The sequence below is a fragment of the Pteronotus mesoamericanus genome, unplaced genomic scaffold, assembly GCF_021234165.1.
Source record: "Pteronotus mesoamericanus isolate MK-2021 breed Mesoamerican mustached bat unplaced genomic scaffold, CSHL_Meso_final contig_163, whole genome shotgun sequence".
Lineage (NCBI taxonomy): Eukaryota > Metazoa > Chordata > Mammalia > Chiroptera > Mormoopidae > Pteronotus > Pteronotus mesoamericanus.
Window position 1 is genome coordinate 20,049,645 of NW_026555064.1, and position 13,819 is coordinate 20,063,463.

At 55.6% G+C, this 13,819-nt stretch overlaps 1 protein-coding gene across 2 annotated transcripts in view; it reads left to right on the top strand.

Annotated features, from left to right (window-relative positions):
• The window catches only part of PDE5A (phosphodiesterase 5A), an 88,846-nt gene that overhangs the window by 68,404 nt on the left and 6,623 nt on the right, over window positions 1-13,819 (top strand). For both annotated transcript variants that reach the window (XM_054563567.1, XM_054563575.1), the window contains exons 13-18: window positions 2,185-2,310; window positions 3,753-3,847; window positions 6,472-6,559; window positions 9,908-10,008; window positions 11,448-11,525; window positions 12,405-12,468. In XM_054563567.1, coding sequence (XP_054419542.1) covers window positions 2,185-2,310; window positions 3,753-3,847; window positions 6,472-6,559; window positions 9,908-10,008; window positions 11,448-11,525; window positions 12,405-12,468 — 552 coding nt within the window. The remainder of the gene's footprint in view (window positions 1-2,184; window positions 2,311-3,752; window positions 3,848-6,471; window positions 6,560-9,907; window positions 10,009-11,447; window positions 11,526-12,404; window positions 12,469-13,819) is intronic.

The following is a 13,819-nucleotide window of genomic DNA, read 5'->3' on the forward strand; positions in this document are numbered from 1 at the left end:
GGATGCTAGTGTGAAATACGGATTTTAAAATGGATTCGGGGGAATTCTAAAGAAAAATTACCAACCGCTATAAAGACATGTACCCAGCACCAGGTAGTGGACCAGGAGAGACTTTGTCACAGAGAGTCCGATGTGCCAAGGCAGGAGGTGGGGGTGGGTGGGGGTGGGGCACCGTGCAGGGGGGAGGCCGGCAGGGATGCCCTGGAGAGGGCGCTGAGAAGCAGGTCGTGTGGACCCTCGTGAGCGGCTCGGCGGAATCTGGATTTTGTCCTGAAAACAGCGGTGTCACCAGGGAGTTTGAAGCAGGAAGTGACGTGATCTGATCTCAGAGGTCCTGATGCCACCAAGCAGGGAGGGGCCAGAGCTGAGTGAGCTCGTCGGGAGACGAGGGACCACAGGGCCAGGGGGAGGCCAGCCCTGGGCCCACGGGGCCGCCCTGTGGGCATGAAAACGCGTTTTAACACCATCGACAGCCTCACGGGCGTCCCAGGACACAGCAGGGCCAGAGCCGTGCCGCCAGCCCCCGTGCGCGGAGCGGCCGCGTTGTCCTGCCGGCTGCGCGGGCGGGCCGGCCGACACGGGGGCGGAAGGGGCTGTCTGAAAAGCAGACGTCCACCCGTTCGCTCGCCGTGGAAGTTACTTTTTCTAGTCAGTTGACTGTCTAGTCCAGCGATTTTTAACCGATGCATCGCAAGACTTTCTAAAACATGCAGTACCTGACTATTGAGTCAGGGGCACGGACCTCTTCTCCCTTAGACTCTCAGATAAAGAAATGACAGCAGCCAACAGCAATAGTCATCCAGTGTGAACAAATCAAAACTATACCTATTTTTTTTTTTTTGGTCAAATCAGCACAAACGGTGTAGTTTTTGGTGTGCCGCGGAATGTTAGCGTCCACGTGCCAGAGGTGAGAAAGGCTGAAAGCGGCTGCTGGCCTCCGCGCAGGGGTCTCATCAGGGGCATGAATAGGTTGAGGAATCCACCATTTAGCAATTGGTTAACTCATGAAAGGCAAGTTCCTCAACACAGACAGCACCAGCATCCCCGGGGACCTGCGTCCCCACGCAGCACAGAGAGGCCCGAAGAGAGGAGGGCGGGCATGAAGGCGCCCACTCCTCACCTGACCCTCCACGGCAGTTTCCGCCACCGTGGGGGCTCCATGGCTGCGGCCCCTCCTGCCGCTGGCACGCGGCACCGCGAACGTCCCAGCGCCCTTCTCTGCGGGGCCCTTCTTCCCATCCCTGGGCCTCGCCCTTGTGTCTGAGGCGTCCCCAGTGACGCGTGTAGGGAGGAGCACACGCTTGTTTTCACAGATCCCCAGAGCATAGGAGGTCGCATGGGATCGAGAAGAGGCAGCTTCCAGGTGGACACGGATGCAGAGCCGCTTGCTGAGCGGCCCTCCGTCCCTGGGGTTCCGGGGACGGCGCACCCCTCGGGAGGGGAACTCAACCCAGCCGCTGAGATTTTCTCCACAGCCCCTCCTTTTGTTGCACCTTCAAAATATTTTTCCTATGGATCTCAGGGCTTTATTTTGTGTATATTATTACTTTTTAATTACTTCTTGGTAACGAAGCAGTATTTCTGTCTGGATACTTAAGCATCGTTTAAACGGGACAGAGAGCCAGTGGTTGCGTCAGAGCTGGGAGCCCCCCTGTGGACAAGTGCCATCTACAGTGTCCCCCCTCAGGCCCCGGGTGCCAGCCCTAAACCCCTTCATGGACAAACAGCCAGAGCCTGAGAGGGACGGGACGGTGGCTGCTCACACGGCTCTTTCCCTGAAAGGGAATCCGTGCTCATGTGCCTCTCTATTTGGACTCTCCTCATGGCGACACACAGACACGATATCTTTCAAGAAGCTTGTCAGCGGCCTCCCATGCCCACGCGCCTTTCTTAGCGCCGTCTCTCATTTCCCGTCCGACTTAACTGGCGCGGCAGTGAGTGGGCTGGGCTCTGGCGCCGGGCTGTTCAAGGGCTGATTTCGGCCCCCCCTCTAGGAGCAGCACGACCTTGAGCGTGTTCCTTCTCTGCGGGCAGCATCCTGTTCCGGATTAACTCGATCGAATCGTGGCGCCTGCCCAGGAGTCGGGAGGGTTCGACACCGGTGCTCCGTGCAGCGCCTGCAGCGGAGCGGGTATGTGGTGAACGTCACAGTTCCTGTAACTGCTTGTGCTTTCTCCCCGGAAGGTTCTTTGCCGGTGGATTTTAAGCGTGAAGAAGAATTACCGGAAGAATGTGGCCTATCATAACTGGAGACATGCCTTCAACACAGCTCAGTGCATGTTTGCTGCCCTGAAGTCCGGCAAGATTCAGGTACCTGCAGAGCTGTCGATATGTTTGGGACATTGTGTTGCTTTGCTGGTAAAATTTACAGCATATTCCCTCAAGCTTTTTTAACACACACTGATGATGGTTGAGAATGATATTTACTGCCAGGCGCAGAATAAATGATGTTCTAATGAAAGGCAGGATGGCAAAACACTTAGCAGCTACTGTTCTTTCATGTATAATGGATATGGCACATGCAAATACGCTTTAAATAACTTCATGTTAAATTTAAATGGTGCTTGGGCAAATACATATTTCCTTCAGAGGAAAACTCCACAGTGTAAGAAGAGGTGTCAGGTTCCTCCCATTCACGTGCAGCCTGCTCCATAGTAGAACTCCTCAAACCGCGCGGGTCCTGGGCTTGGCTTCGCAGAGCAGTCAGGGTCCTCGGTCGCGGGTTCTCTCGAGCAGCCCGCTGGTTTTGCACGGGCGCTGACCAGGCCCCGTTCTCGAGGGAGACGGCTCCCGAAGGCTTGGGGCGGCTCCTCCCTCCCCAGGCCGCGCCATATGCCCGCCTCTGGCCTTAGATGCTCGCGTCCATGGGGACCGACAGTTATTCTCGGTAAGTGATCCCAGGTGTCCATCATGGGATTTTTAAATTCAGAGCTTCCGTGCTTTTTTAATTACCGATTTCTGAAACTGTTATTCTCTGCCTCTGCTTCCATGGGGGGCACATGTTAATGGCTGGGGCCAGAGCCGACATTTGTAAGAAACAGGCTACCCTTAAGTCGGGGCCTGGAAAGGCCATGAGAATTAAACTGTTGAATACTATCCCAGCTTCTGTGCAAAAAAACAAAGTGCTGATTTCTGTGTCTGTTATGAATATACCATGTGTTGAGAATTCCAGTAGAACAGAACTGCTATGAATTTCCACTTGTGTTTTCTTACCGAGAAGAACAGGTATAGAACATGCAAATGGAAGCTATCCCCCCGCCCCCAGGGGAAAAAAAGACAACCACAGACCTGTGATTGGCTTTGGAACATATGGTGCAGTTTGGAAACCAGTGTTCACCCCTAGCCCTCTCCTGTGTGCTGTTCTTCCGAACAGCCACGTTGCTGTGAGCCTTTGGGCTCCGCGTCGAGAACGGAGAGCGAGGCGCGCAGCCTGCAGGGCCCTGGGGGTCGGGGAGGGCACGGTCGTCCACGGTTATCTTGGCTATGCGCCTGCGCGCACAGATCGCTGGGCATGAGCGGCCTTCTCCGCGGTGGGCAGGCGATCAGCGGAGGCATTTCCGCCTCCTCTGTCGATAAGTGACATTTGCAATAACCCCGTTCTGAAGACGCGGCACAGCCCTTCCCCGCAGGGCAGGGCTTCCGCGCGGTCCCCGTGACGGCAAAGCGCGTGCGTGTACGGCACCGGGGACGACCGCCGAGACCGCACGGGTCGGTCCAGTCCCTTACCAGACCCTTCCGTGTCCTCCGTGCAGAGCAAGCTGTCGGACCTGGAGGTGCTCGCCCTGCTGGTCGCCGCGCTCAGCCACGACCTGGACCACCGCGGTGTGAACAACTCCTACATCCAGCGGTGAGGACGCCGGCCGCGCGGGGGCGGCTCCCCTCTGCAGGGCCGTCTTGCCCAGCCGAACCCGGGCTTGCGCGGCCTGTGCAGAGCCTCAGGGGGTCGGGGGCCCGCCACACTCTCTGGTTTTATTTAAGGGAGATGGAAAGGGTAGTGCGAGCCTGGTGCTGTGTTGGTAACATGTCTGGCCTGAAGTTAAACATATGTATATTGAGAATCTTACTTCATGAGATAATTACCAAGAGTTTGTATTAGGTCGAACTGAAGAGCTTCATAGAAAACCATGCAGGCTGGCTCAGAAAGGTAAAATTTCACCCTAATGAAAAAGATAGCACTTTACTCGGTCCCGGGTGCTTAGTGAGGACGCAGGAGGAGGAGGTTTTGTTTGATCCTGGTGAAGGGGCCGTGCGTAGCACAGTGTTGGGGACTTGGGGCTCTGTGGCCACACTCGGCTTCAAATCCTCCCTCTCCCACCCTCCTGTGTGACCTGGGGCAAGGGCGCTCGTCTCCCCGCACCTCACTTTCCTGGTTGTAAAGTGGAGAGGCCAGCATACGTACCTTACACCTACCTACCTTAACCTACCGTATAGGGTTAGTGCAGCGTTCAAGAGCCAACACACACCAACCCCATGGGGAACCCCAGAGGGGACACACCAGTACGTACGTGTCTAATGAATCCTAGCAGGGGAGGCGGGGGGCGGCCCCCACAGCAGCCGCCTGCTTTCTGGCTGATTTCGAGAGTAAGATACTGACTCTTCAGACAAGTATTGCAGGCTCCCATATGGACCTTACTTCAGCGACATTTGCAGTGACAAATGAGCTGTAAAGATGACACACTTTTTCAGCCACTGTGACATTGTTATTTTCCTGCAGCAACTAAGTTGAAAAGCCCCCTTTTTAATGGGAAAAATCTCTTAGTGCTGAGCATTTTTTTAAGTATGCAAGTGATTCCACTAATGGGTAGATCTCTTGCGGAAATTCCAGATGTCTGGTATCTGGACAGAGTTTCAGAAAGCGCTCAAACCACCCTGCCTTTATCTAAATAAATAGAAAACTTCATGTAAAAGGAATTGTCGTGGTGTAGCCGCCGCGTCCTCTGCCGACCTTTGATGGGAAAGGAGAGCAGCCCTGCCAGAGTGTCAGGACGGGCTGTTTCCTCCTTAAAATCTCACGTTTTGGTGAACTGGCTTGGTCCCCTCTGTCCTGGGATTGCGGTCCTGAGCCTCTCGCTGTGACAGGGAGCAGGGCCACCGCCAGGCGGACAGTCGAGCGCAGCTGGAGGATCGCACAGCCGAACGCCACGTAGTTAGCGGGCAGATCGGATGCCACGCCGCCCACCGGATGGGGGAAAACACTCTGCGGCTTTTTCCTTTGTTTATTTAAAAATAACCACCCGGAAAAACATCTGGAGAAACGTCATCTCCACTTCAAAAAAAAAAAAAAAAGTCCTGGGAAAAGTCACGGGGCGCAGCGTCTTGCTTCCACACACTCCGCACCGCCGACTTCGGCCAGGCCGTGGCAGCTTTTGTGAGGAAGCGAAGGAGCGTCAGGGACTATTGCTCCTTCCCACCTCCCTGCGGGCTGAGCAGAGGAAACCAAGACGATTCCCGGGCTGTGCCCTTTTCTCTCCTTAGTGGGAAAGGGGTGACTCCTCTCTCGGGGGGATACGGGGGCCACGACCATTCCCACCGAAGGACCCGCTTCCGGACGGGCTGCGGGGTCCCCACCTCCGCAGACAGTCAAATGCCGTACAGGGAAACCCAGTACAGGGAAGAAGGCGCATAAATAAAAGGGACGTGTGAGAAAGAGAAAAAGCCCTCATGTGGCAGCAAAGTTAGAAACCGAACTTTTCCTGCCACTTGTCCTTCCTGGTCATTGCTTCGGCAAGTGAACTGAGGTAGATGTTCGTGTTTCGGTTCCTTGTCAGACGCTTGGGCCCCTCCCTGGGTGGGCAGCCTGCCCTCTCCCCTCCGAGGAGGACCACGTAGGCCGTGCCCGGGGCGCCGCGCCTCCTGGCCGGCCCGCCTGCCGTGGGCGCGTTGGTGTGCGCCCGAGTTCAGGCGCTCACGTGCTCCTTCGCTCAGCCAGACGCCGCTCTTGTCCTCCCGGGTTCAGCGCAGAGAGCTCCCTGGGCCGACCTGCCTGGCCCCCCGTGGCGACCTGGCCTGCTCCCCTCGCCTGGCGTCCCTGACCCCCAGCTCTGTCCACCTCGGGCACGAGGGGCGCCTGACCTCCGGCCAGTTCACGGGAAAGGCCGGTGTGGACGTTTGTTGCAGATTCTGAACTAACTGTAGTCCTGAAATGGAAAACCACTGTCGGCACTACTGCCTCAGAGGTCGTTTCCCTGTCTGAGAAGTTGGTGCCGCGTCCACAGCCCAGGCCGCAAGGCCGACAGGCGTGCTCCTGCTCCGAGCCCGCATTTGAAAGCAGGGCTGCTCTTTATCCTCCCTCCCCAGAGGTTGCCCCCTGCCCCCCCGTGTTCTCAGCAAAAGAAGAGAAAAAGGCTGGATTCATGAGCTTTGTGAAATAGTCTCTTTTCCAGTTGGCTGATAAGCAGAAATGGCTGAGCGGGCCCGTGGCAGAGGGCGGCCGCTGTCTCTGAGCCTCCTGTCCCCGCCCCGCCTCTGCAGGAGCGAGCACCCGCTGGCCCAGCTGTACTGCCACTCCACCATGGAGCACCACCACTTCGACCAGTGCCTGATGGTCCTCAACAGCCCGGTGAGCGCCCGCGCCGCGCGGTCGGTCGGGGGGCTTTCTGAGTTCCGCTGCGTTGCGGGTTCTGGGTTCGTGCCCGGCGCTGCCACTTGTGGGCGCGCTCCATTCCTCGCTGGGTGAGGGAGGCAGAGCCGGCACCGAGGTCCCCCCGCCTCGCCCCCTCCAGGCCCCAGGCGGAGCAGGGCCAACCGCGCAGGCAAGTCTGGCTCCTCGCCCACCTCCGCGTGCTTTCTGCAAGCTGTTCCCCGTCAGACACCGACAAAATCGGTGTTGGTTTGAGGGCCTCAGTGGATTCTGCTTTTTTTTTGGTCAGATGAAGTGGCCAATACAGCTCTCAAGTACCCTTTCCTCTCGCTATTGAAACTTCTGACGACGAACATATCATTTAAGGAATAAAGCTATTCAGCATCTTGGTAACATGAATATTTGTCAGTGTGAGGAAGAGTATGATATGCCCTTTTAGACATATTTATGTTGAAGAAAATAAGATTAATATAATAGATACCGTCATGTTACAATGGTTGTTTTTGACTGGTTAATACTTTTTATTTTCTCATTCTGGTTTGTTCATTACAAGCATTTCCTCTTGTGCACATGTGTGACCATTATAATAAGAAAACGTGAGTTGTAGCTGCTGCAGTCGACAGCCAAGTGCATAGAATAGAGTGTTAAAGCCGTTTTCTCCCCCTCTTATGTCACCCTGTGCCCTGCTTCTCCCCTGAGGCCTGGAGGAAGGAGCCTCAGAGTGGCCCGTGACTTTTCCTGTCACCTTCTCCAGCTACTTGAGGTCTCAACGTGTGCTATGGTTCTCCGGTGAGACACCCACAGGCCAGTCCCCTGTCCAAGTCCAGAGTCTGACCTTGACTCAGTCTCGGGTTCCCCTCTTACTGCCTGTTGGCTTCTTTCGCCCCTACCCGGGCGCCTAACTCCTTCCGCCCCCCCCAGACCCCCGGACTTGGTGGGCAGAGGGGAGAGGAGGGAAGGAGAGCGGCAAGCGCGTCCCCACAGGCGGGCCCTGCTGTGGGCGACTCACCCCTCGTGCCTGGCGGGTGCTGAAACCGAGCTGTTTGGTGGGCGATTTCCTGCCGCCGGTGAGCCCGCCCCGGGGGTTTCCCACGATGCTCCCTCACACGAGCAACGGGCACTGCCCCTCTGCCACCCTGGGCCCCCTGCTCAGCCCCAGGAGATCTGATCAGCCTCGTCGGCTCCTCCCTGCTCAGGCCCTTCTGTCCTCTGTGTGGTCCCTTTGGAGAGACAGGACTCACAGGGACCCTGCGCCTGCCAACGTCAAGGACGCACGTCCCACAGGGCAGCGCCTCTCCGCTGCAGACAGGTCTTCCGGCCCTGACCAGACCCAGGCCGGAGACCCGGGGGCCTCCTCACTGGAGGTGAAGGGAGGGACACGGTGTCACCACCCCCAGCCTCGGTGTGCGCCGGTGGGGGAGGCGGGGGGCGCGGGGCTAGGGTCGCGCACCCAGCCTGGCAACCTCCTCACAAACCCCGCACGGGGTCGGGCACAGCGCGGGTGCCTCACGTGAGTTTGTTCCGCAGGGACAATGTCTGCGTGATGCATGCACGTCCCCCTGGGTGAGGCGCCAGAGTTAGGGGAGCGGAATTTTGACCTTCAGCCGGAAAGGAAGCACCGTGCGCCCGGCTCGTGCCCGAGTGGCCCTGGCCATTCTCCCTGAGGGTCCCAAGGGCACAGGGCACAGCGCAGGGGTCCTGGCCTTGTTCTCCTCCGGGCTCCTGGGAGGCTGCCGCCCCGGCTCGGCGCCCCGGCCCCGAGCCAGCCTCTGGGCCCCAGCCCCCAGCCTTTCCACCGGTCACTCTGTGGGCCTTCCCTGTCCTCCGGGGCAGCCTTGCGGATGCAGCCCGGCCTATGGCAGCCCCAGGGGCGCCTCGCGGCCTGGCTCGTGCTCTGGTTACACAGCTGCGAGGGCTCGGGGTGGTTTGTCCGACACTGTTTCCCCGGGGACCATGTTATTTTTAGCTTTTAGAACTGAGACTTTTCCGGAATGTATGTCACAGAATAGCGGAAACATCTGTACTTTCCTTGCGATTTGCTATCTATATACTTTGCTGAAACTTTCATTTTAATATCCTCTTCAGTTTTTAAAAAGAAAATATGCCAACCTCTTCTAAAAGTCGTATTTAACAGTATTCCTATCATAGCTACTTCGGGTATTAGAGGACATAATTTATGTAATATTTACATTGTTACTTAACAAAACATAGAAGGAACCTGGTGGTGTATAGGGCTGACCTCAAATTATGAGGCCCACCTGCGTATTCCGTCTTCGGAAGCACCGATACACTGGGATTTTTTACAGCCTTTGCTTCTGGGAGGGAAGATAAAAATGCAACACCAAAAGACATTTGTTTTTCTCCTTGAAATGGTTTTCTCTTATAATAAATATATGTCCCAGAAGGCATTTTCTAAATAGTTTTCTGGTTGGCCCGGACTCTAAAATGATTTAGCATTTAAAAGCGACGTGTACGGCTGGAATCACAGACTCGTCAGGTAGAGATGTGCCCGGCGTCAGGGCACGGCCCGTCGTCCGCGGAGCAAGGTTGAGCGCCGCCCCGCCCACCCGCAGCGCAGACGCGGGACAGCCCCCGCCCCCGCCCCCGGCCGCGGCATTTAGAAAGCACATTCGACGGCGTGTGCGAGTGTTGAGCTTATTCTGAGCACCCAGGGTGTGCTTTACTTAACGCGAGATCAGGGGTACGCTTTCAAGTGCAGGCAAGAAATACAAGATGGTCATGGAGTGGAGGCATGGACTAGCCTCCTTTTAAATGTCCGGAGTGGTGGCCCCAGCCATCCTCGCTTTAAGCCGGGAAGCCGCCCGCTGGCTCATGTGCGGCGCCTCTACGTGGCCGTGTTCCTAAGGCGCGCACAGCGCTCTCCATACTCAGTTAACACGGCATTGAGCTGGGCCAGGATGCTACTGGATTTATTATGAAAGGCACAGAGAAATAATGCTTTAGTAATCAGCTGTTTAAAAGTTCCACAGCTCTGCTCTTCGTGAATGTGGTTCTGATTGTTCAAAGCTTCACCTTCCGTTAGAATACAGCCGTGAACGCTCCCTGGGCTCTGTGGTTAGCGCACAGGCCGGGGCGCGCGTAGGGGCTGGCGGACACGCCGCTGGAAAGCCAGTTTGCTTACAGGACCGGCCGTGGGAACGGAGAAGAGAAGCGTCATTTCAGGGCACTCACCACAAGCACGCAGGTGCCCCCGCCCACAGAGCTCAGGGCCCCGGGCATGCGCGGGGCCTGCGGCGGCATTTTCTGTCGTCCTCGTGGGCAGCTCTCCGGGGAGGGTGCCAACGCTGGTTTTCTTTCTTCCTAAAGGGCAACCAGATTCTCAGTGGCCTGTCCATCGAGGAGTATAAGACCACGCTGAAAATCATCAAGCAAGCCATTTTAGCCACAGACCTGGCCCTGTACATTAAGTAAGTGTCGAGAAACTCCCTGGGATAGGCAGTCCTTGTTCCACACTGTTCGAGTCCATCCCGGGAAACACTTAGGGTGCAGGGCGAGGGTCGCGGCAGAGCGGTCCGGGTCGCTGCGGGAGGCTTCTGAGGGGAAGACACGCGGGCCTGTGAAGTCACCGGTCTGAGATCAGCGTGGGCTGGGCGCGCCGGTGTGGCCTGTGCTCGCTGCAGGGGCCGGGAGGGGGCGCAGGCGCACTCCCAGGTTTCCCTGGAACCCGCGGCCTCTCCCCCTCCAGAAGGCCAGTCGCAGCCTCGCAGGAGCCCTTTTGGGAAGTGAAACCAAGAGCCAACACCCGGGAGCGCACGCCAGACCCCGCTGTCGCGCCTCTTAGCGTGACTGCGTCCGAAAGTCCTGCTGCTCCTCTGAATTGGGGAGCGCTTTAGAGCCCATCAGGATGGCAGAAAATGGAGCCAGTTGATTCAAAATGATTGCCAAATAAAGATCAAATTTTTGAGAATTTGAAAAATACCTGTAACCTCAAACCGTCCCCCGCCCCCCGCCAACCTTCCCAGGCTGCACGTGTCTCTCCTCCGAATCCTCCTGCAACCTGCGTTTCCGTTTGCGTTCTCGGTTCCATCGGGCCCGCTTTGCCCTGTTTCCCCGTGTTTCCGGTGTGTCTGGCGCCTCTGACTCCCCGAGATGCTGGCAGTGCGGGGCACGGAGGGGTGCGCGGCGGCACCGAATGGGTGCTGGCTTCTTGTTGTCCTGTCCTTTCTTTGTTTCAGAAGCTCATCGCAACGCTAGACAGACACAGAGCAATTGTTAGAACCTTTTTCTTTACCCTGTACCATAATATATATGAGTTATCTGGAATTAAGCTGTAACCATATAGATCTTATGCCATGCATCTGAAATTTCTCAAATCAGTCTCAGCATCGCATCTTTAACTCCTATTGTTGCATTCATTTGAAATTGTGGTTAAGAACTGAGGTTACCATTATATGTGATCTGTACCAGGTGTGGTTTAATGTGTCACCCAAAGAAAATGGTAGAAGGGGGAACTGCAAAGTGTTAATGATTTTTATTTTTAAAAAAATTATGTATTTATATTTAGAGAGGGGAAGGGAGGGAGAAAAAGAGGGAGAGGAACATCAGTGCGTGGTTGCCTCTCACTCGCCCCCACTGGGGACCTGGCCCGCAACCCAGCCTGTGCCCTGACCGGGAATGGAACCGATGACCCTTTGGTTTGCAGGCCGGTGCTCAGTCCACTGAGCCACGCCAGCCAGGGCAGGTGTTAATGCTTTTTTAGTGATGACTTTTATATTGGGTTCTAAGATGGGCAAAAACCATTAGAGGCTTTTTCCCCCCCAAATTGAGTCCCTGGTTCTTTGTAGACCAAAGGGATAAGAGCCTAGAGTCTCCTCCTAACTAGCAAATATTTCTCTTTATTTTCAAGGAGGCGAGGAGAATTTTTTGAACTTATAAGAAAAAACCAGTTCAGTTTTGAGGACCCTCACCAAAAGGAGCTGTTTTTGTAAGTAGCCTCACAACCCGTGAAGCTGAAGCTCTGCTCCCCGACTTTGCAGGCGGAAGCTTCACGCACAGAGGTGTGGCATGTTCGGGGAGGAAGGGGCGGTTGGTGTTGGCGGGCACCCCGAAATCCACGGTGACTGCCCTGTCTGCAGGGCGCACGGTTCTCACAGGAGCGTCGTGCGAGAGGCAGAGAAGTGGTAGGCACCCATTTTCTCTGTGGCCGAGCGTCCTCAGGGAGGAGGGGCTTTTGGGGGACCAGAGATGCAGGCCATCCCTCGAGTGTCCCTGCTACTCAGCAAGGGCTTTCCTGCCGCCCCTTCAAACAGCATGAAATGGCAGGTGTTTGGATCAGACACAGAAAACACCACGCTCAAGACAGCGCCGCGGCCACGCCGCAGTCTCAGCACTGCGTCCTGGGGCGCCTGGCACGGCCCCGGGCGGCGGGGCCCCTTTGCCAAGAGCGTCGCCCCTGGCTCCCCCGGCAGGCGCGCTTCGGGACGCCGAGCCCCTGCGTGGGGGACGGAGTCAGGACGGCCACCCTCCCTCCTGCTCTCCCAGGGCTTTTATCAGCGGGACCTGTCACCATTTAACGGTTAATTACTAGTAATCAGTATGTTTGCGCCTACCTTTGCCATCTGGGGCTGAAGGGGCGGCGTGGGGGCCGATGCCAGTAGTTCGCTGGGCGGCCGCCTTGGTGGCCCTCCGCTGCGGCAGCAACACAGTGCCCTGCGAGCTCTGTGTGTGTTTCCTTTGTCTTTATAAACCACCCTCCCCGGGGGCTGGGGGGCTTTAATGCAGCTTTGTCACTAGTAACCATCTCCGGAGGGCGATATTCCCACCAGAGTAAACGGGGCTGTGGGGCTTCTCTCTCCCCGAACAGGGCGATGCTGATGACCGCGTGCGACCTCTCCGCCATCACCAAGCCCTGGCCCATCCAGCAGCGGGTAGGTCGCTCCGGCCGGTAAACGCGCTCATTGCAAAGTCACAGTAAGAAAAGTCTTTACTCTTCAGAGCAGCCTCTAAAGTCCTTGTGGAACTTACTCATTTTTAAGTAGTATCAGGAACAGATCATTGGACATGCACTAGTTTGTTTTGAAGGCGATTCCTTAGCACTTAATAATATTTGTCACAGAAGGAAGAGAACATTTGTATTAACGCAGCAAGACCATCGCGGCAGTTTTACTTCGGGAAGTACTACGGCCGGCTCACTGAGAGATGTTCTCAGCCCAGCCCTTTAATAATGGGACAGGGAAGAATCGGTGTTTTCCTTTACCCTTTCTGTCTTCCCAGCGCGACCCCGGGAGGGGAGCGCAGCGAGGCTGGGGCTCGGGGGTGAACACCAGCCCCGATACCACGAAGCCTCGGGTCAGAAGGGTCTGGTGTGGGCGCCAGGCCAGTGGAGGCCGACGCCTCGCGGGACGTCACCTAGAACATTGAGTGTGCAGGAAAGCGGCTTTTAAAATCACCGGGCAAAGGCAGACTTGTCACTAAACAACATTAGGGTGTTTTCCCATCCCCATAGCCAGGGAGCCGGAGGCAAAACTGGGCCTGCTCTGCAACTGAAACCCCAGTGGAGCCGAGCATTCGACGCAGAGAATTAAGCCATCCAAGTACAAACAGAAACATTTCTGGGTTCCTCTGTAACCCAGGAGGGAGAAAACCTTCCTAACCATGGCCCAACATGCAAACACAATAAAGGAAAAGACTAATACATTTGATTCCATAAAAATGAAAAAATGAGGAAAGACATTATAAGCAAAGTAAAAGACCATGGTAAACTGGTAAAAATATTTGCAGCTTCTGTCTGGTAGTTAACACGTCTAATATTAAAGAACTAAAAAATAAAGAAGAAAAAGGCCAATCACTCTAAAATGGGCCAGAGACTTGAACAAAAGTTGATAGAAAAAGACATGTGAGTGACTCTTACTCATTTGACGAGGTCCTCAGAACCTCAATCATAAGAAAAATGCAAATTAAAATTACACCAACACACACACACAAAAGCCTTGTACCGAATTTCCTAATAGCTTTATTCCCCATAGTCAGAAACTGAAATAAACCCAAGCGTCTGTCTGCAGGAGAAGGGACCGCACCTGCAGTGTGTTCCGCCTCTGGCAGAGCGCTGCCCGGCGGGGGGAGGTGACCGCCAAGACGTGGAGCGGCGTCGGTCAGTCTTGTAAACACTCTGCTGAGCAAAAGAAGCCAGACGCTAAAGAACACACATTGTGATTTCATGCCTATGACGTTCTAGAACAGGCAAAACTAATGTAAAGTGAAAGAAATGAAAATAGTGGT